The following is a 20,149-nucleotide window of genomic DNA, read 5'->3' on the forward strand; positions in this document are numbered from 1 at the left end:
AAACGCAACAACAAGCAATAACAAAATGTGATCGAGGAGGGTAGAATATTCAAATAAATAAATATTCCTAACAAAAAAGATTGAGATATACTCATTTAGAACAAAGTGTTACAGAATCCAAATAACTACTCGGGCAGACGGGTGTTGTGGCATAAAGTGATCGTCTGCCAGAAACTGTTTATATATATATATCATAGTTTATAGCCTATTTATCATTGAGTGGCGTTTAGTTTAGAGGCCAATTTATCCCATGTGAAAAGTGTTTATGTTTCATGCATGAAGGTAAACCGGAAGAAGGGAAGGCGTTGCTAGGATACCTGGAGGCAACCAAACAGATACCCATTTTGGTCAGTCTGAAATTTCTGGTACCAAAACCCTCAATCCGTTGCCCGTTGCCCTTTTAAACTGTTCAAAGACGCGCTTCTGTTTTTCATCTTTTAACTTGTGCAGTTTGACGGGTTTACTTTATTCACGATTTGAGGGTGGAAAATGGATAACAAGATAAAGGTAGGTTCTGAAAGTTTAGTCTGTTTCACAACACCTAGTTAGTTGATTGTTAAATCTGTGTCAATAAATATCTAAATATCCATGTTAGATCCATGCTTAATAATATACATTGATTTGCCATAAATTTAAAACCCTGACAGGTAGATTGAATAAAACTGCTTGTCTTGTTACAGTGCAACATTCTCCAAGGAAAACCTGAATTATTGACTTGGATGTAAAAAAAAAAAAAAAAAAAAAAACCAATTTTGCAGATCAGTCACATCCCAAGTGTAAAATGTATTCAATTGGATATGAGACAACAAATTGACATAAAGAGACATAAAACTTTCATTGTCCATCCATGCATAAAAATCAGAAGTTGATGTTCTCTGTAGGTACCACAGATGTTGAAAGCCAAAATAATGCTATGGTGAGATCATTTATATTAAATGTTGCTTAATTAAAACCTAGTCTTATTCAGTGACAAATATAACACTGAGTTCCCACATTGGCTATTTTCAGGACAGATGTAAGCTATCACGACATGGAAGTTATTGACAAAATTTCATCCATTCCTGATCTGGAGAGGTATTTCTGTCCATGACCACAGACACATTTTTGTTTAATCAAACTGTTAAACATAAATTAATTCTTGATTTCAGTCTAACTTCTTCTCCTTTGTGGCAGTGCTTTGTGCAGTGTGTTTAGGATCGACCTTCCTGAACCACAAAGAGAAGTTCTGCTGGAACTTTATGTTCACACTGTACTTTTTTCCAGAAAACACAGCTTGAAAAAAGAGCAAACTTCTGCTCTTCTGTCCATCATCAAATCCATCCATGAGGCCAACATAGGTGAGCATAGTTAAAATATTATCACTGTATTTATTCAGCTGGTCAGAATTAAACTAGCTTTTAAAATGTTCAGTAAAACTGACATAGGAACTACCTTTTTTGCTGTGTATTTACAGAACATGCTCATATTATCTCTCAAATCTACAAATAATTTAATATTTGGGGGAAAAAAGTAAAATTGAGTCTAATCTACACTGCATTCTTAGCAATTTTCAAGTTATACTCCATTAAAATAGTATTTTGGATTTGAGGTTGAAGTGATGTGGCTTCCATTCTTACATTAATATTAAAATGTTCTTCAAACTACAGAAACTCTTTCTAACAACATAGAGCATTGTGTCAAATACTACAAGGAACTTTTGCTCTGTCACTCAGTCAGGGTACGTAAAACAGTCAGCACTCTTTTTAGTCACAATTTTTTTAAACACTTAAATTTCAACATATAATATTTCTCCCTGATCTCTGCTCTCTACAGCGGCCTCCTTTCAGTATCAACCTCTTCAGTTTTGAGCAAGTGGACTGCATCTTGAAATACATCTACAATAACTATTTAATACACTATAAACTTTACAAGTACATATTCACACCCCAGGTAATAGCAATAAATTGTTTGACTAGTGCTGTGTTGTAAAGCCCATTTTAATCCAATCCAGTGAAAAACAATAGATTGTTAGGGTTGGAAAAATAATGAAAGTTAAGGGTAAGGCATGAATTTAATAAAAGTTTACAAAATTATTTCTTACAGAAAATCCATGAGAAAACCAGGGAGAGTTCAGTTAGTTGGCATTGATGGCACATTTTGTTGTTCTTTGGTTTGATTGTTCGTTCGTTTAATTTATGAGAATATAAAAGGAAAAACAAATGACAGTTTTTAATATTTTTAAAAATTTTGTGCAGGTAAAGCTTGATCTGTCACTGACATACTCTGGAATAACAGACCATGGATCAACTACCGTGGAGGATTCCTCTATTGCTGGTAAATATTTCAGTGTTTTAGTTGTGTCAAAGCTGCAGGTAACACTGTTTTAAAGGGTTAATGATTACATTTTATATTACTTAGAACCTAAAAAATGACAAAAAAAACAACAGAAAAATCAAGAAAAAATGCAGACCTAAAGTAAACAACTTTAAATGAGCAAAATGATAATGGTCCAACACTTCATTTCACGTAGTAGAACTGATATGGCTTCTGTTTGAATTTAACTCCCTTCTAATTAATGTTGTGTTGCACAGAGAACACAATATTCGAAATATGAGGCCTTGAACTGGATTACTGATATTTTTCAGATGTTGAAAATACTATGGAAGGAGAAATACAAAAAGAAACACAGGAAACATCCATCACAGACAACTCTTCCATTGCATCGGGTAGGATTAAAAAACAAAATCATAAAAGGCTAAGAGGGATCTTATAAGTCAAATGCTTCTTAAACTGTGTATCTGCTTCATTTCCACATTTTCAGCTTCCACGTCAGACCTGAAGACACTACAGAGTAAGAGGTCAGACAGCAAATGAAGCTCATGTCTGGAAAACTTGATCAAAGCATCAGAGAAAAAGCATTTCAGTGCAACATTGGTTTAAATTCTTCACAACATGACAAAACCAAAAAAAAAAAAAGGCAAAAAGAATACTTCCATGAAATTAGACAATTCAAACATTTGTTTTATTGTCAATAAAATCTTACTGTGCACATACAGTACTGTTTATATCTGCATTTGTACAATAACTATACATTTCTGAAGCAGGCACTTCAATGAAAAAAATGCTTCTTAGTAGACTGATGAATGAACTGAGTGAGCAATGGTGTTTTCACAGTTAGTGAGTGGACTTTGCTTTTGAGGAATGTTTGCACGCAAGATGGGATTACACACAAAAACACTCCATTTATCTTAATCGTTTCACACATGTCCTACAGTACTAATGTATAATACTGGAATATCTGCAACTCTAAGTGTTAACACAGTATTTAAGTTTTTGTAAAAATAACTAATCACAGTGCTTTCATTTCCACTTCACAACACTTAATAATGCACACCCAGCATGTAAAATCCTAAATATACACAATATATTTATATTATTAGTTCTATCATGATTGTGCAAATTCTCCACTGCAAAGTGCACAGTGACAGGAAGAGTTTCAAATAGTGACGACCTTGGATATACACACAGATAAGGAATATTGAGGCATGCAATCATCTTGAGCTTGCAGAGCTGTGGTGTGCATTAAGCCACACAAGCAGCAAACGGCTTGATCCCTGAATTGCACATTTTAGAATTAAACAGTAACTTGACAAGGCAAACACTGACTCGACAGCACATGCACACGGTTAAATAAAAATGAGCATGTTTAGGAATGAGGTTGACCGTTTATGTTTCAAAGTCCTCCAGGCCCAGTAGCATGATCTTTGCTGTGTTTTGAAAGAGGGCTGCTCGGTTCTGTTGCTCCCCTTTCTTCACCCAGTGGCCGTAGATACGGAAGGCGCAGCCGTCGATGAGCTTGCGGACGCCGCGGAGGGAGTAAGGATCTCTGGCCAGCACCTCCCGGGTCAGTGGTCGAGCCCTGCGGTAACGGCCATAAATCCTGATACAGGCCAGCACGCTTACTATCAACACCTGGAGGAATCAAGACAATGAGGCATAATGTAGATATTATTTGAGTTTAAAAAAAAATAAAAAGAGTCAAGGCTGACTTACCCTGAATGTCTTTCTGGGACTGAAGAGGCGCACATCCTCCTTCTGGTACTGTCTGAAGAAGGGGTGTGCTAAAGATTGCTCTGCGGTGAGGCGGACAGCTGGATCGACCACCAACAGCCTGGATATCTGAGAGAAAAGTAATTAATTAGATATACTAGAACAAAATGTTTAAACCATATTAACATGTCAGGAGTTGAAATTTATGAGCACTAGCTGAAAGAATATCAGCTTACCAGATCCTTCACAGTGTCAGACCTGTCATCCCACTCCGGGGAGCTGAACTGATAGCGGCCCTCCATGATCATCCTCAGCATCAGCATCTGCTTGCGATGCCAGAACGGCGGTGAGCCGGCCAATAGGGTGAAGAGGATGACTCCACATGCCCAGCTTACAAACAAATACAATAATGAGGTGCAGAAGTGAGGAAAACACACAAGAGCATGGGTTTGCACTTTGATGCTGAGAGAAATGTGGCATCACTGGAAAAAGGAAGGAGAGAAACTTACAGATCAACCTCCTTGCCATAGCCTGGATGCAGTTCATCCATGGAACATTTTAGTATTTCAGGGGCCAAATAGCCAGGTGTTCCACAAAGCTCTAATTATTAACCAAAGAAAAAAAAAGACCATAATGATAAACTATTTCTATACAACAAACCAGGTTTATGGTGCTATTGATGTCACATTAACTGGAGTCAAACCTCTGAGCTTCTCTCCAGGTTGAAGCTGCACAGAGAAACCAAAGTCAGAGAGCTTGATGTGCCCATGATCATCCAGAAGAATGTTCTCAGGTTTCAGATCGCGGTGGACAATGTTCAGGGAGTGCAGGTACTCCACAGCCTCCAGCAGAGCTCGCATTATACACCTGCAGAGACACAAGATTCATACTTTTTAACTATTAAAATGGATTTGGTGTCATTTCCAGTTGGAGCTTTGTAAACATTTCCCAGTTTACACAACTAATTACAGGGCTTAAATTAAGAACAGGTCAGTAATATGATTAGGAATAATAATAAAAAGTGCATCACAGATAGGCTGAGCCCTTCAGAAGGAAAGATGGTGAAGGACTATTTGGATAAATATTTAAACACTTTTAGATTAGTTTATTAATATGAAATAAAGAATGTATGCATTTAATCATCTGCAGTACATCATAGAATTAAAAGATTTAGGGAATCTGGAGAAATCACCATAGCCACAAAATGAGTGTGAAAACTGACACTGAATGGAACGTGAGCTTGGAGGCCCCAGGCAGCCCTGTATTAACAATGCGGATGATTGGTGGCGTAAATTACAGCATATTCTCATGAATGCTTCAGAAGAACATTGTTACTGAACAAAGTTGGTTGCTATATCCATAAACACAAGTTAAAAACTCTACTGTGCAAGGAAAAAGAACACATGAACATGAGTTAACACCATTGGTTTCTGTGGGCTCAAGCTCTTTTAAAACAAACAGGTGAAAAGTGAAAACTGTCCTGCAGTCTGACAAGTAAAAACTTTTTACGTCTTTTTGAAAATCACGGACACCAGTGGTGTTCCTGTCTAAAGCCGAGGGAGAGCATTTGGCTTGTTAACTGCATGTATGGAAGTGCATTAATGCACTTTACATGACTGTCTTGCACATATGTAAATGCACCATAACAGGTAGTGCAAGATATCCAGCCAGAAAGTGTCTTTTCAGCCAAGGCTTTACTTCTTTCTGCTCGACAATACCAAACCATATTCTGGGTGTATTATAGCAGTATAAGTGGTATAAAGCCTTAGTGATAATTAAATTAATTAAATAAAAAATACTTTATTAATACCAGAAGGAAATTACAATGTTGTAGTAGTTTTTTTTTTATTAAAAGGGTAATAAAATAATAATAAAGTGGTAATAAAGTCCCTGAAATGTAAAACAGCTGAAATATTGACTGCAAAATATTGTTTAAAGAAGAACTGATGCAGCACAGAGAAATATATAACTTTATCAGGACTTTCTTTTCTATAATTTTTTCTTTTATCATATAATGCATTGTCTTTATATGTTTTTGTATGTTTTAATTAAATGCAGGATTTTAAAGCAATGCAAATCACTAAAATCTGTTTTAGACAACAATGTACATGTAACCAAACTTTAAAAATAGTTGTATAGTTGGAAATTTGGAAAGTGTAAATGATCATAAATGATAAAGTGTAGTCTGTTACATGAGAGGCTACAATATCATAAACATAAATAAGACCAAGCTGAATGAATGAATGACTTGGGGGTGGTGATGATGGAGCTCACCTGGTCTCCTTCTCGCTCAGAGTGACTTTTTCTGTGAGGTAGTCAAACAGCTCTCCTCGTCTCATGCTGGGAATTTAAAAAGACAGAGTGCCATCCCACAATAGTTTCATGAATATTTAGATTTTAGGGAGTTTATTTTAAATATTGGGCATTTTAGCTTCATACTCACAGGTCAAATACTAGAAATATGAACGTTGTGGACTCATAGGAATCAATGAGGGTGACTAGAAAGAATCAAAGAAACATAAAACAGTGTCAACATTTTTAAAGCTTCAAAAACAGAAAAATGAAAGAAATATTGTAGTTCTTAAGAGCAACATTGCAACATACTGATGGAAGAGTGTCCCTTCACCATGTTGAGAACTTGGATTTCTTTCAATGTGGAAGTCTTCACCTCCTCTAGCTGCTGGGCTGTCATCTTCTCTGCTGTGATCTCAATAATCTTCACTGCCAGCTCTTGACCTGTGTGTCTGTGCACACACCTGCGCACCACACTGCTCACACCTCTGAAGCAATACAGAAATACAACATATTTTATCATCATCATCATCAAGTAGGATAGAAGATATTCTGCTATGTACTGGACTTACCTCCCAATCACTTCTTTAGGGTCATACTTCTGGTAAAACTCCTTGGCTCCGACCCAATCTGGCAACTCATCTCCTACAACTATGTCCTTGGTCATGATGAATCTATAACAACAAACTGAGTCACATGTCTATGTGCAACAGTGCTGCTTGTTTATCAGGAATTACTGAGCTAACTTTTGATAAGGAAGTTGTGTTTTAGCTTAAGATTATAATTATAGAGTAGGTCTAGCTCGTGGTTTACCTACGAATTAGATAGGACTTATCTGCCCAAAGCTGTTTAGAAATAATCATGCTTCCTTCATATCCAATAGGAAAATGCGTTTTTGATTTGGCCTTGCTGCAGGAGCAGGTTCACCAACCGAACAGGAAGCTACTCACCTTGTTTGTCCCAACAACAAGGAGACGGTGAATACGGAACTAGTATAAGATAGCCATGTCAGCTCGAGGTATTTATCGTGAAGTCATAACTGCGTCTAATTCAGCGGCGACGGCACCAAAATGAGCTAAAACGGTTAGCGTAGACCTGAGCTCTGTTTGCATTCTGGTCAAATTCCTAGAGAACAGTTTGTACCGGTTTTTACTGAGTGTGGCGGTTCTGCCCCCGCGAGGCCAGAGTGAAAATTGCAGTATGCCCCCCTCGACTTTTCTACATTGATGCACCAAATTAGTCCAAGTAGTCCAAGTAGTTAGATTTCATGGCAACACATATATTTTTTAAAGGTAATATCTTTTTAATTTCTCATCAATTTCTTGAGCGTTAATTTTGACAGAGGTCGACCGCAAGCACTAGGTGGCAATAAAGCGTAGTGTATCTGCAGTTATCCGCTCCAACATAGAAGAAGAAGAATATGTGTCGTCGTCGCTTCCTGTTTCTTCTCTGGATGCGCTGAATTACATTTTCAGTTGCTCCTACTGAAGGTCTGTAACGTCAACGTTTCTTTCAGAAACCCGTACTTCCTTGTGTTTTCATGCATGGGCTGTGTCTTTACAGAGTTTCTGATTATGTGGTGTTGATCAGTAACAAAAAGTGCGTGTCAAAAGTCATAAATGTCCTGAACAAAGAGCGCCGTGTAGCTAACTAGTAGTTAGCATAAGCTAAGCGACTGTTAGCAAGCTCTCAAAAGTCCGTTAATTTAAGCGGAAACGTCAAACTAAAATTGGTGGTAGTTTTTCAGATAATGCTTTAAAGAACAAGAGCACAGCCTACACGTGCAAGAAGACATACAAACTCTAATGGGCATGCGATTAAGTCCGTTAAGAACAGTGGTCCTGTGCTCTCAGAATGAGATCAGTACTGATTTAAACAGTCATTAAATAAATTAGTTGTATATTTTCAAGACAGTTTGTGGTTTATTAAAGCAACGCCAACGCAGAGACTTTTTGTTGCTTTTTTATTTCATGCAGGAGAAGAAAAAAAATGTCAGGTGCTGGGGGAGGAAAGCGTCCCTCGGGAGGGGACAGCCCCCCTGGCCCACCTGAGAAGAAATCCAAGAAAGAGGAGAAGACCACCACCACACTTATTGAACCAATACGTATAGCCGGAGTATCGTCCACGGTCAGTCATTTTTTGTTTGTTCTTTAAAGCCCTTTTTGTCTGTTTTTCTTTTTACGATTGGGAATTTTTACCAAACGACTTTCAGAGGCTGTAATTTTTCTTATTATGGTCTCGTATTTATCTCTGCAGGAGGAAATGGACATGAAGGTTCTCCAGTTTAAGAATAAAAAATTGTGTGAGCGCTTGGAGCAGCGACAAGCCATGGAGGATGAGTTACGAGAGAAAATTGAAAAGCTTGAGAAGAGACAAGCCACTGATGACACCACACTTCTGATTGTCAATCGCTATTGGTCACAGGTATGTTTGATTACGTTGTTGTGACTAGTAATCTACCACATATAAACTCAGTAGTCAGATTAATCAGCTTGATTGTCTTTACCACATACTGTGGATATAAAAAGTGTACACAACACTGTTAAAATGTTGGTTTCTATCAGGTTAGAAATGAGACAAAGTCCTCCTTTCTTACATTTAACATGTTCTACAACCTCTAGGCTTTCCCATCAACAGAGATGCAATGCTGCCGTGCTATACTTAATTACTGTCGGGCAGAAACATTTTATTTCTATATTTAAACTTTTTTCATGAACTGAACATAGCAGATCTATAAGTTCAACATACAGCGACACATTGTGAGCTTGTTCTTTTGGTTATTTTCATCAATAATTGCAAAATTTAAAGGAATGGTTTTAGACTTAGAAGGTTTCCCAACCAACAGCAAATACTTTCTGATCTACTTAGGGTTATGCATTGCACAGATAAAGTGCTAACTGTGAAATCAATTACTCTAAAACAGCAAAGAGCAACAACATCCTTACTTTTGTAACTGTGGTTTTATTTCTGAGAATTTTCTGAAGTGCAATACTACACCCTGAACATACACATGCCCAAAATATGAGCAATGGATAAGGAACACATGCTTAACTTGATGTAGTCTGCCAGTGAAATTATGAAGGATTATGGTTAAATATGTCCATATATTGTTTCATCGCTTCCACCAAACCCCTTTGTCGACGCTGCCGCCATGATTTATCTATGAATGAATAAACTGCTTGTCTGAGTGTGCTGCACGTCTGGTGGTGGGCGTGGCCAAGGTGCAGCAGCATTGCTGGCTGACAGATTGCGCTCACAGTAAGCAGAAATGTCGTTCATTTTTGATGCCAATCACCTGAAATCAACGAAATCTCACAAACGTCTTGTCATGTTTTCATCATCAGATAGCCATTTTTAGCTTGTCATGGTCTCGTTATTGTCATGAAAAAATGTTCGTCAACAAAATAAATTTGTCATCGTTGACGAAAACAAAAGGTACTTCAACAAGTTTTGAAGGGTGTGCACACTTTTTTTTTTTAAGATGTTCTGCTATATCGCAAAATATACCCATGGTTCCACTTTGCCTGATAGATTCACACTTAGTTCAATCCTTGTGTCTCTTATTTACAGTTGGAAGAGAGTGTGCATGTTCTGCGCAAACATATTGAGCCAGAAGCACCAATAACATCAGCCCCTGCCCCACCCTCGGCACCGCTCCCGGACATCGCACCAGTGGTGGATGATGGTGTCAGTCTGGCTTTACCAGCCTCTGCTGTGCCTCCACCTCCTCTGCCAGAGGCTCAGAGTGAGGCTGAGCAGACAGAACAGCAGCAGCACGAGGATCACCAGGAAGAGCAACAGGAAGAGGCACAGCAACAGCCACCTCCTCCTCCTGGTGGATCAGAGGAGTTAATGACACCTACAGAACCAACAAAAGATCCAAAAACTGGTTAGTAGCACTGTTTTATGACATAATCCATCACATTTTTCTTCTACTATCCCGCAACTCTGAATTGGTTAAGCGAGCATAGAAATGGAATGATTGATCTTTTCTACTAAGACTGTTAAATTAGAAAATAAGAAATAATGCTGTTTACCCTGGCTGTACTAACTCAAGCTGTCTTAATAGTATTGTTTTATTTATTTTCAAGTTTCTGAAGAGATGTGCATTTTAAACTGAACTGTTAGAATTTATTGTCAATTATAATCATATTAGTACGTTTTGATTAGCCTTAACAGTTTCTTATTCTGTGCAGATGGATCACCGCCTCCTCCTCCTCTAAGTGAAAATGTCAAGGGTTTCTTGGCCACACTGGAGCAAAGTAGCGAGGAGGAGCTATCCTTGCACCTCCAGGACCGCATGCAGTTTAGCAAAGAAGCCATTGCCCACTTGGTCCGTGTCTTTGACAAGCTGCACAGGCGTATTGACGACATGTGTAGAATTGTTCAGACTGCAGGTAACTGTCGAGATGCACTTATTTGAGTTGTATAAAATAGTTAGCCTTGCTTTATTAATGCCATATTCATGTAGGTTTATGTATAGAATTAATGGCCTTCACTCATTTAGTTTAAAAAAAGAAGAGAAAGTAATGTACATGTTTTCATCTTCATTGTTAGCATGTGAGGATGGTGGTCAGTCTGATATCAATCAGAACCACATCCTTCTGGACGAGAACATACGACTGCGAGACCTCGCCATGCACTTGCAGGGACGACACCACAAAATGTCCATGGAGGTATGATCTCCTGTCTCTGCTAATGGGTATTAAGATGTTTGTTGTGTGTCTATGGGTACAGTTAAAAAATTGTGAATTAAAATGATAATATTCATTTAATGGAAACTTGTCAGTGACTAAATGTCATCATGTCTTTCTGTCTTTCAGTACAACGAGTTGGTGGACAAGGTGACCAGTGCAGAGACAAAGGTGTCTGAGATGGAGACAACGGTGGAGGACCTTCAGTGGGACATAGAGAAACTCCGCAATAGGGAACAGAAGCTCAACAAACATCTAGCAGAGGCCATGGAGCAGGTATGTTTGCTTTAAACTTGCAGCTGTGCTGCTTTCTTCAGGTTGAGTTGTGTTTTTTTGTGCGTCTACAAGACATAAGCTCGGCCAGTTTTGTCTAACATATAGACTGTGACATGTCTTTAAACATAGGCAACATTTAACATGAAGTGATATTACTTTCACTTGCTTAATCAGAGTATATTGGTTAGCACCTTAATTTTATCTAGAAGAACAAAGAAAATAGATGGTGATTATTTTGCCTCAAGCAGCACTGTTTTACTCAGGTTAACAACCGGCAATGGTATCAAAGCCAGTACAGCAGAGGTGGTTGGTGGAGGTGGACTATCAAGCATTTCTTCAACATCTTCTGTTCATGTAGATAAAAAGCTTTTGCTGTAATTGAGATTATCGGTAGTTTGATCTTCAAAGAATATTCTTTAATTACCTGGTGCATTATACATGTGTTTGAGAGATGAGCAGTATAAACAGTTTTGTGTGTTTGTTGTTTAAGCAATAAAACATGCAAATGTCCATTCAAGTTGATTTCTTTTGATCTTCATATATGATATTGGTCATATACAATGCTATGTGTGCTTTAATGATAAGCGTGCTGGGAAAAAATATTTAAATTTTTGAGCCCTCACAATGCTAAAGTGAAATACTAGCTTTAAATATGTGGGTCACAATGTGGTTAGCTTTTGTTATCAGCCCACAGATTTTTCTTCGTTTTGAATGGTTAATTTGTGGTTTGTAAGTCGGTAGTACAAGGTATGGTTATAGACCTCCTGTCTTTTTTTATGCATTTATTGTTAACAGCTAAAATCTGGATACAGCAGCACTGGAAGCTCAGGTGGGCTAGCTGGAGGCCAGATAACACTGAACATCCAGAAGGTAAGAAACAGGGTACCCCTTTCCTGGCTTCAAAAATCTACCGTGCACAACTTTGTTTATAAAATGAGGTCTTTGCTCTCATTTTAGTTCGAAAGTCTCAATGCAGAATTGGAGCACAACCAGGAGTTGGCCAATAGTCGCATGGCAGAGCTGGAAAAACTGCAGGTGGAGCTTCAGGAGGCTGTGAGGGAAAGTGAGAAGCTTAAGGTAAATAAATCGTTTTCATTTGTCAGCTCATCTGTTTGGAGCCTAGTTTAATTTTCCTGACAGGTCTGTTTTTAAGATGATCGACATATCTTGACTATAGTGTTAAGAGACTTACATTGTTAATTGTAACTGCCATCTCAATGCATATCAAATTTTTCAGATGGACTTGCGCAATATTCCAGAAGAGGTTGTGAAGGAAACCTTAGAGTACAAATGTCTGCAGTCACAATTCTCCCTGCTGTACAACGAATCTCTTGGAGTAAAAACTCAGCTGGATGAGGCTCGAGCTCTGCTGCTCACTGCAAAAAACGCCCATCTCCGCCAGATTGAGCACATGGAGGTGACTCTGAAATGTTTTATTTGTTGTCTGAAGATGATACCAAAAGGAAAAAAAAACAGTATCTTTATCTATACAAATGTCATGTTACACTTCTTTTTTTTTTTTTCTTTAGTAACATTTTTGACCCAGATATTTAAACAAATATTTTGTATTATTGCAGCAGCTTAGCAACATGATCAACAGCATCTTACTATTTTCAACTATTTAGAGTGATGAGCTATCCCTTCAGAAGAAGCTACGAACTGAGGTCATTCAGCTGGAGGATACTTTGGCCCAGGTGCGCAAAGAGTATGAGATGCTGCGTATCGAGTTTGAGCAAAACCTGGCAGCTAACGAACAAGCAGGTACATAATCCAAACACACCCTCACACCAGTCAGGAAGTCCAAAGAACAAAACCTTTTCTCTGGTACTGCAGTAACGATGCATATTTTCATTTGAATCATGACTTAATTTCTATGCAACATATCATTTAACTCATCATTTACAACTTCATGATGACGTTGCATAACAATTAATGACTCAAAACTAAACCACACCTTGCCTCCGCTCTGTTCATCTTTTGTCCGCACAGGACCAATCAACAGGGAGATGCGACACTTAATCAGCAGCCTTCAAAACCACAACCTTCAGCTGAAAGGTGATGTTCAACGCTACAAGAGGAAGTTGCGGGAAACCCAGATGGAGATCAATAAGGTAGATGTTATGACTTACTGGTAATGATAGTATTGTTTAATCGAGTTGGCTGGTGGTTACTCTTCAAAATTTGGTTTGATTTGTCTGCAGCTACGTTGTCAGAGTGGAGACACTGGAGTTTTGATTCTAGAAGAGACGACGAGTGACAGCATCGATGTGAAGAAAGAGGAGGATGAAGACCAGGAGGAAGAAGAGGAGAGGAGGAAGGAACTGGAGAGACAGCGGGCACGGGAGAGGGAAAGGGAGAGGGAGGCCGAGAGAGAGCGAGAGAGGGAGCGCGAGAGGGAGAGGCAGCGCAGCGATGAGCTGAAGAGGAAGGACTCTGATACGTTAAAGATGCTCAGAGTAGAACTCAAGTATGTCCTTTTTCTACTTGACTCCAGTTCAATTCCAATCCTCGAGGCCATATAACATCTCAAAGCTGTTTTCACACATGAACACCTGAGATTTTTCAGAAGGAAGTACAGATAGTTTGGTCTGTCCTTTCACTGCAGTTAGTGTTTACACATGTGCTTCACAGCTGGAGGCTCTCTGCTAGAGATATGCTCTCATAGTTGTAAATGTGAGGGAAGGGGGGCAGAGGAACTTCTGTCTGTAGGGTGTAGAAGGCAAGATGTGTTGTAGAAACTAGTTCATAGAAGTTGCTGTTGAAATTGGCAAATGAGACTCATTGTGTTGATCTATTTGTACAGGCCCCTTGCTTACATTCTGTGTGCATGTCTAAAGCATTTTATGACTCCAGTGCGAGTGTAAAAGTGGCTTATGTTACAAAGTAAATAGTTTTGAAAAGAAAAAGGTGAACACATCCACCACAAAAGGATGCAAAAGAAAAATAAGTCTCATACTGCGTTTGTTTAAAATGGGACATGCTCAGCCAGGCATTAACTTCCTGTTTTCTTCTCAACACCACAAGATTAAAAACTTAACTTTTGCAACCTTTAATGTAATCTTTTCATCCTTAACTATTCAGAAAAGCCCAGGAGTCCCAGAAAGAGATGAAGCTCCTGCTGGATATGTATAAATCGGCTCCAAAGGAGCAAAGAGATAAAGTGCAACTTATGGCTGCTGAACGCAAATCTAAAGCAGAGGTCTGTTTTTGTTTTATTTTTCATTGAAGTCATACTTGGGCACAATTTTTAAATGTGAGTTTAAGTTGAATGACCAGTCCTGAACTCCAACTGTGCAGGTGGAAGACTTAAGGATTCGAGTGCGAGAGCTGGAGGAGAGGGAGAGGAAGGAGAGCAAGAAGCTGGCCGATGAAGATGCCCTCAGAAAGATACGTGTGGCAGAAGAGACCATTGAGCATCTACAGAAGAAACTCGCTGCCACAAAGCAGGTATCTTTGTAGTGTACTCATAAACGTAGCATGATTAGCTCATCGTTTACACTTTTATCTTGTGTATTTCCTACTCATTTAGACTAAAAGTCACACAATATTTTTAGAGTTCATCATTCATCAAGCTCACAAAGACTCTTAGCATGTTAACAGTCAGCTAGAATTAAGATTTGCCCACCAGCACAATGTACAGTTTGAGACCTTTAGGATTGCACATGAGATGCATATAATCAGCCAGCTGTGTTTCCAGTGAAACTAGAGCAATGAGTATCACATTTGCTTAAGAGAGAAGTTCTTCTAATCTTATACAAATTAAGAGGAACTGAGAGCTGACCTACAGCCTTGAACGAATCAGCTGGGCATGTTGATCTGAGCCCATTGGTAATGTTTCAAGGGGTTTCGTTTTCTACCATTTTGGTGCATGTATTATTTGAGGGGTAAAAAAAACCACAACAACAAAAAAATAATACCTTTTAGTCTAGCTTAATTAACACTCAATACATTTGCAGGACCTTTTTTAGTCACCCACTAAATCAGATTATTAAAATATTAAAAATAAGTTCAAACTCTTGCTTTACAAATAAAAAGCAGAAACATACAAATAAAACAAACATGCTCTAAATTTAAAACAGATATAAACCAGAAAATGAGATAATAAATAATTTTGGATGGTAATAAATTAGGTATTCACAGCACTCACATCTGAGGTCAATCTCTTATAAATGCTGAAACAATTAATGGAATTTCTAAAGTAAGTAAATACAGGAAATAAGAGAGTTAATTATCATGAGATGAAAAATATAAACCCATCATATGTCCTGGGTCAAGGTTCAGTAATGTCACAGTAATTCTATAACTTGTGTTGCAGATACACCCACATTAGATAATGTAATACTCTCTTCTTGTCACGCTATTCTTCTGCTGCTGTTGACCGTGGTGCTGTCAGGCTTATTCGGTCATATGAATCACATTATCTCCACACATGTCACCCAAACAGGGGTGAGTTTTTACACTTTCAGTCTGAGTTGCAACAGATGTTGAGATGTGATCTGTCTGTAGCTCCTCATGCTTGGGAGGTCTTGCCGAACCTAATTAACTTAAGTAAAAACCCACGATGGACTGATGACAAATTGCTCAAATTTTAGTCCTACCTTTACATCAACTATAAAGTTAACTGCAGCGGAGGCAGACGTGTTTGATATGTTCCCCTTAATCTCCGGCAGCCAGGATTAAGAGTGCCAAAACTAACCAATAAACAAGCTACTTATGAGTTCATCTGACTTGTTTTTATAGAACCCTGTTGCTTCATAAATGGGAAGCTTGAGCAGAAATGTACAAATGCAGTACAGAAAATTGAAGTTGTGTGTATCGCATAAAACAGAGCAGGTGCGTTTGCATGAGGTCAGTGGTAAAAGAAGGGGGAAGCTTTTTTTTAAATCTTGTAATTCAGTCTTGATTCATGAATCAGATGTTGTCAAAATTGTCAGTGAAAAATAAAAAGGGAAAGAAAATTGTGACTTTATGTACCGTTAACTGTGTCAAACTATAAACTCCTGCTCAATGTACTCAGAGTTGCACATTAAACATATCTGACAGCTAAGCATGCGGGTCTTATTTTCTGCCGTGCAACAAAAAATGCAGCACAAAGAAATAAAAATGGGCCATATGCTTCTCCGTATGAAAGTAACATCTCAAGCCACAGAGAGCAGGTGACTCTGAAGGAAAGCTGTTAGATCATATTTTATGTCTTTAGCTGGGATTTTCTTTGTTAAAATATTAAGAAGCATATTGGGATTAGATGCTTATTATTCATTTGAAAACTGTAAAATGGAAGTATATGCATTGCAAACATTGTTGCTTCACATGCAAATATTAGTTTTACTGCGGAAAAAGAAGTAAAATACATTAGAAAATTCTAAGTAGAAATGAAACTTTTTAAACTGCATGCCCTCACTATAGTCATGTTGCGGTATTTGAGTATAAATTGTGTTGAAATCAACCACATCCTGCTTTATATACTGGTTTCCAGAAGCAGCATCATGCTGTCACTGACTTTTCATTGTTTTCAATCACTGACACATGTTTGTGTTTTGAGGAGGAGGAAGCCCTGCTGAGTGAGATGGACGTAACAGGACAGGCCTTTGAAGATATGCAGGAGCAAAACAGCCGGCTGTTGCAGCAGCTGCGGGAGAAGGATGATGCCAATTTCAAGCTGATGAGTGAGCGAATCAAATCTAACCAGATCTACAAGCTGTTGAAGGAGGAAAAGGAGGAGCTGGCTGATCAAGTTCTTACATTTAAAACCCAGGTGAGGTGTAAAAATCACATCCTGGAAATGGAGCACTTGCTGTGTGTGAAAATGCCAACTGGTTATTGCTGCCTCTTTCAGGTGGATGCCCAGCTGCTGGTTGTCCAAAAGCTTGAAGAAAAAGAGGGAGTCCTTCAGAGCACACTGGCTGCTCTGGAGAAAGAACTGGCTGTCAGAACACAAGCACTAGAGCTCAACAAGAGGAAGGTGGGAGGATCTATCAATCACTTGAAGACCTTAGTTCTTCATCAGAGTTTAAAAGTGGGAAAAGATTCACCTAGGTTTATTCTTGTTTGCTGCCTTTGCCTCTTCATTTTACCACATCTTTGATGAAATTGATTCACACACACTTGCCTTTTATGCCATTATATACACTGCTCCAAAAAATATAAAGGGAACACATAATCATTAGCCTGTAACTCAAAGTTAGTCCTACTTTTGGGATATCAGTTTGTCCAGTTAGGATGTAACGCTGACTCTGAATCAGTTTCACCTGAAAGGTGGAAATGAGAAGCAATTAGCAAGAAAACACATATAAAGGAATGGTCCTGCAGGTGGTGGCCACTGACCATTTCCTTGTGTTCATCCTTTCTGGCCAATTTTGTTTTGTTGCAGCACATTTAGCCAGTGCCCTCACCCCTACAGGAACATGAGGCTGTGTTTGCAACCCACAGAAGTTGGTCAGGTAGTGCAGCTCATCCAGGATGGCACATCAGTGCGTGCTGCGGCAAGAAGGCTTGCTGTGTTTTCCAGCACAGTGTCAATAGCATAGAGGAGATCCCAGGAGACAGCCAAATATACAAGGAGATGTAAAGGGGTCCTTGACAGTGACCCTGCAGCAGGACTGCCATCTGCAGGCCACTAATGTGCCTGTTTCTGCTCAGACTGTCAAAAATGGACTCCGTGAGGGTGGTATGAGGGCCCAACATCCACAAGTAGGGCCTGTGATCACATACCAGCACCATGCAGCCGGATTGGCATTTGCCTGGAAAGACCAGGATTGACAGATTGACATTCGGTGTCCTGTGCTCTTCCCGGATGAGAGCAGGTTCACACTGATCACATGTAACAGATGTGAGAGAGTCTGGAGATACCGTGGAGAACTTTCTGCTGCCTGCAACATATTCCAGCATGACCTTGGAGGGCTGCACAGACCTCCATGTGCAAGCCAAAGGTACCCAGACTGCCATTAGGTACCAGGATCCTCAGACCCATTGTCAGACCTTATGTTGCTGCAGTGGGACTTGGGTTCTTTCTGATGCGTGACAAACTTCTCTAAAATTTGTATCTATGATTGCATATTTATCCCTTTTTCTTCTTTGTTGCCCTCAGAAGAGTTTTCTTCTTCACAGCCTTTTACACGGGTAATCTGGACATTCTATCGTGTAAAAGGACCTGTTGTATAAATACTTTTTTACATTCTAATGACTTAAAAACATTACAATTAGCAAAACGGTAAGATACTGCTAAAACAGTTTATAATTATACAATACATTCTATTGATAGATCTTTGTCTTTAAACAGTGTAACTTCAAGAACAGAAAATACAACATATGTTTACTGATACTGACTCATGATTCCATAACTCATGGTGTGGAAAATATATTTAATTTGAAGGAAAGAATAAATCAAAGAGGAAACATTGGGGTTATGGGGTTACTTAAACCATCTTAACTGTACCACCACATTCAGGAATCTTATCGGCTTTTTTTCATTGAGTGTTCCTGTTTCCTTCCCCGCTGCAGGCGGTGGAGGCTGCACAGCTGGCAGAGGACCTGAAGGTGCAGCTGGAGCACACACAGGCCAAGCTGAAGGAGATCCAGGTCTCCGTGGCTGAGAACCGCACCGCCCGGGAGAGGGAGAGCAGCAATCTTAAACGAGCACAGGTATGCTGATTCCCAGCACTGAGGATATTATCCTATATCTGAAGACTCTGATTTATTCCATTTGGTTTCAGTTAAAACATTCAGCTGCAGCTCTTTGAAAAAAAATCTTGTCCTCTTGCTTTTCTAGGAGGAGCTGTCCAGGCTGAGGCGGAAGCTGGAGAAACAGAAGAAGGTGGAGGTGTATTCAGATGCAGATGAGATCCTACAGGAAGAAATCAATCAATACAAGGTGAGGAGACAACTCTCATTTTAATTAACCTGTTGGTGGCAAGAAAATAACCAAAACACAAACTGCTCTTTACAATTTCCCACAGGATAAATAAAAGCATTTTTATTTCAGCTCCTAGTCACAGTTTGAAGTAAAGCGCTTTGAACAGACTACAACAGTCTAATGAGAAGTAATGAGTCATAATGCAAAATGCCACAGCTTTTGTAATTTGCTTGATTAGCTGGCAGTGACATTTGAAAACATGGACCATAAAGGGAGCTCAAAGCCCCTCAGAAACATTGTGATCTCTTCATGCTTTAGGGACATGAAAAAAAATACACTAGTTACACCCTCAAAATTTTGCCATAAAATAAGTAGAGGTAATAAATTTTTTAGCAAGTCAGTAATGGCCCAACACACATTTATTTATCTGTCTTCAGGCCAAGCTGCGTTGCCCCTGCTGCAACACACGAGACAAGGAGACTGTTCTCACCAAGTGTTTCCACGTTTTCTGCTACGAATGTCTGAAGATGCGTTACGACACCCGACAAAGGAAGTGCCCCAAGTGCAACTGTGCCTTTGGAGCCAACGACTTTCACCGCATCTACATCACCTAAGTTGCATAGAAACAGCAGGAGCAAAAAGAGAAAATTGTAGACAGAACCAAAGGAATGAAAGAAGTAGAAGACGACAAGCAGGAAAAACTCAGAGCCTGAGATTGGGGGATATCAGATGAGTGCATCCCCATTTTAATCTCTTTGGAAAGACTTGTTTTACCACGTTATTGCCATTTTGTGACCAAACATAGTGATATATCTCACTGAGAGTGTTGTGATGTAGTTAATAAACACAGATGTTTGTGCACATGTTGCTATTCTTACATGTTGCGCTGCTCTGAGTATTTCTTTTTCTTTCTTTTTTTTCCTTTTGTCAATGTCAAAAGATCCTCTTTTAACAAAACGGTCCAACTTTTAAAGCTTTTTATTGTATTGAAAAACTCTGAACTGCA

General features: G+C 39.0%; 3 protein-coding genes across 7 annotated transcripts; 2 read left to right on the plus strand and 1 right to left on the minus strand.

Annotated features, from left to right (window-relative positions):
- Nucleotides 1-290: 290 nt before the first annotated feature.
- On the plus strand, nt 291-3,032 carry ccdc189 (coiled-coil domain containing 189). Of its 3 annotated transcripts, XM_041973559.1 has the most exons (10): nt 291-347; nt 451-507; nt 882-916; nt 1,009-1,074; nt 1,174-1,337; nt 1,647-1,717; nt 1,813-1,929; nt 2,235-2,313; nt 2,625-2,705; nt 2,801-3,032. In XM_041973559.1, exons 2-10 carry the CDS (start codon nt 490-492, stop codon nt 2,851-2,853), a joined length of 684 nt encoding a protein of 227 aa, XP_041829493.1. In that variant the 5' UTR covers nt 291-347; nt 451-489; the 3' UTR covers nt 2,854-3,032. The 3 variants fall into 3 exon arrangements, with proteins under 3 accessions (XP_041829493.1, XP_041829495.1, XP_041829494.1); XM_041973561.1 differs by lacking the exon at nt 291-347 and having other exon boundaries at nt 354-507; nt 1,014-1,074; XM_041973560.1 differs by lacking the exons at nt 291-347; nt 882-916 and having other exon boundaries at nt 354-507.
- Nucleotides 2,975-7,497, minus strand: phkg2 (phosphorylase kinase, gamma 2 (testis)). Its single transcript, XM_041973555.1, has 10 exons — nt 7,272-7,497; nt 6,894-6,995; nt 6,634-6,809; nt 6,473-6,527; nt 6,304-6,369; nt 4,733-4,896; nt 4,539-4,629; nt 4,266-4,419; nt 4,033-4,158; nt 2,975-3,951 (listed from the first exon to the last, which is right to left on the minus strand). Exons 2-10 carry the CDS (start codon nt 6,986-6,988, stop codon nt 3,706-3,708), a joined length of 1,173 nt encoding a protein of 390 aa, XP_041829489.1. The 5' UTR covers nt 6,989-6,995; nt 7,272-7,497; the 3' UTR covers nt 2,975-3,705.
- A 216-nt stretch (nt 7,498-7,713) lies between these two features.
- On the plus strand, nt 7,714-20,020 carry rnf40 (ring finger protein 40). Of its 3 annotated transcripts, none has more exons than XM_041973547.1 (20): nt 7,714-7,811; nt 8,298-8,448; nt 8,578-8,745; nt 9,892-10,210; nt 10,518-10,718; nt 10,879-10,997; nt 11,145-11,291; nt 12,087-12,161; nt 12,249-12,368; nt 12,529-12,708; nt 12,917-13,052; nt 13,281-13,402; nt 13,493-13,758; nt 14,373-14,490; nt 14,589-14,738; nt 16,837-17,046; nt 17,128-17,253; nt 18,792-18,932; nt 19,060-19,161; nt 19,581-20,020. In XM_041973547.1, the coding sequence occupies exons 2-20, from the start codon at nt 8,311-8,313 to the stop codon at nt 19,755-19,757; spliced, it is 3,015 nt and encodes a 1,004-aa protein (XP_041829481.1). In that variant the 5' UTR covers nt 7,714-7,811; nt 8,298-8,310; the 3' UTR covers nt 19,758-20,020. The 3 variants fall into 3 exon arrangements, with proteins under 3 accessions (XP_041829481.1, XP_041829479.1, XP_041829480.1); XM_041973546.1 differs by having other exon boundaries at nt 7,715-7,811; nt 16,834-17,046; XM_041973545.1 differs by having other exon boundaries at nt 16,834-17,253.
- Nucleotides 20,021-20,149: the final 129 nt, after the last annotated feature.

Source organism: Melanotaenia boesemani, chromosome 21, assembly GCF_017639745.1.
Source record: "Melanotaenia boesemani isolate fMelBoe1 chromosome 21, fMelBoe1.pri, whole genome shotgun sequence".
Lineage (NCBI taxonomy): Eukaryota > Metazoa > Chordata > Actinopteri > Atheriniformes > Melanotaeniidae > Melanotaenia > Melanotaenia boesemani.

What these genes read in the sequence shown, in the direction of transcription:
- ccdc189 (XM_041973559.1), top strand. An exon ending in AAAGCCAAAATAATGCTATG is followed by an intron (nt 917 to 1,008) that starts GTGAGATCATTT and finishes GGCTATTTTCAG; the next exon opens with GACAGATGTAAGCTATCACG. An exon ending in AGTACATATTCACACCCCAG is followed by an intron (nt 1,930 to 2,234) that starts GTAATAGCAATA and finishes AATTTTGTGCAG; the next exon opens with GTAAAGCTTGATCTGTCACT.
- rnf40 (XM_041973545.1), top strand. Translation starts at nt 8,311, where the DNA reads ATGTCAGGTGCTGGGGGAGGAAAGCGTCCCTCGGGAGGGGACAGCCCC. An exon ending in ACCACAAAATGTCCATGGAG is followed by an intron (nt 10,998 to 11,144) that starts GTATGATCTCCT and finishes TCTGTCTTTCAG; the next exon opens with TACAACGAGTTGGTGGACAA. An exon ending in TAACACTGAACATCCAGAAG is followed by an intron (nt 12,162 to 12,248) that starts GTAAGAAACAGG and finishes CTCTCATTTTAG; the next exon opens with TTCGAAAGTCTCAATGCAGA.
- phkg2 (XM_041973555.1), bottom strand. Translation starts at nt 6,988, where the DNA reads ATGACCAAGGACATAGTTGTAGGAGATGAGTTGCCAGATTGGGTCGGA. An exon ending in CTGAGCGAGAAGGAGACCAG is followed by an intron (nt 4,897 to 6,303) that starts GTGAGCTCCATC and finishes GTGTCTCTGCAG; the next exon opens with GTGTATAATGCGAGCTCTGC. An exon ending in GTCCCAGAAAGACATTCAGG is followed by an intron (nt 3,952 to 4,032) that starts GTAAGTCAGCCT and finishes TGATTCCTCCAG; the next exon opens with GTGTTGATAGTAAGCGTGCT.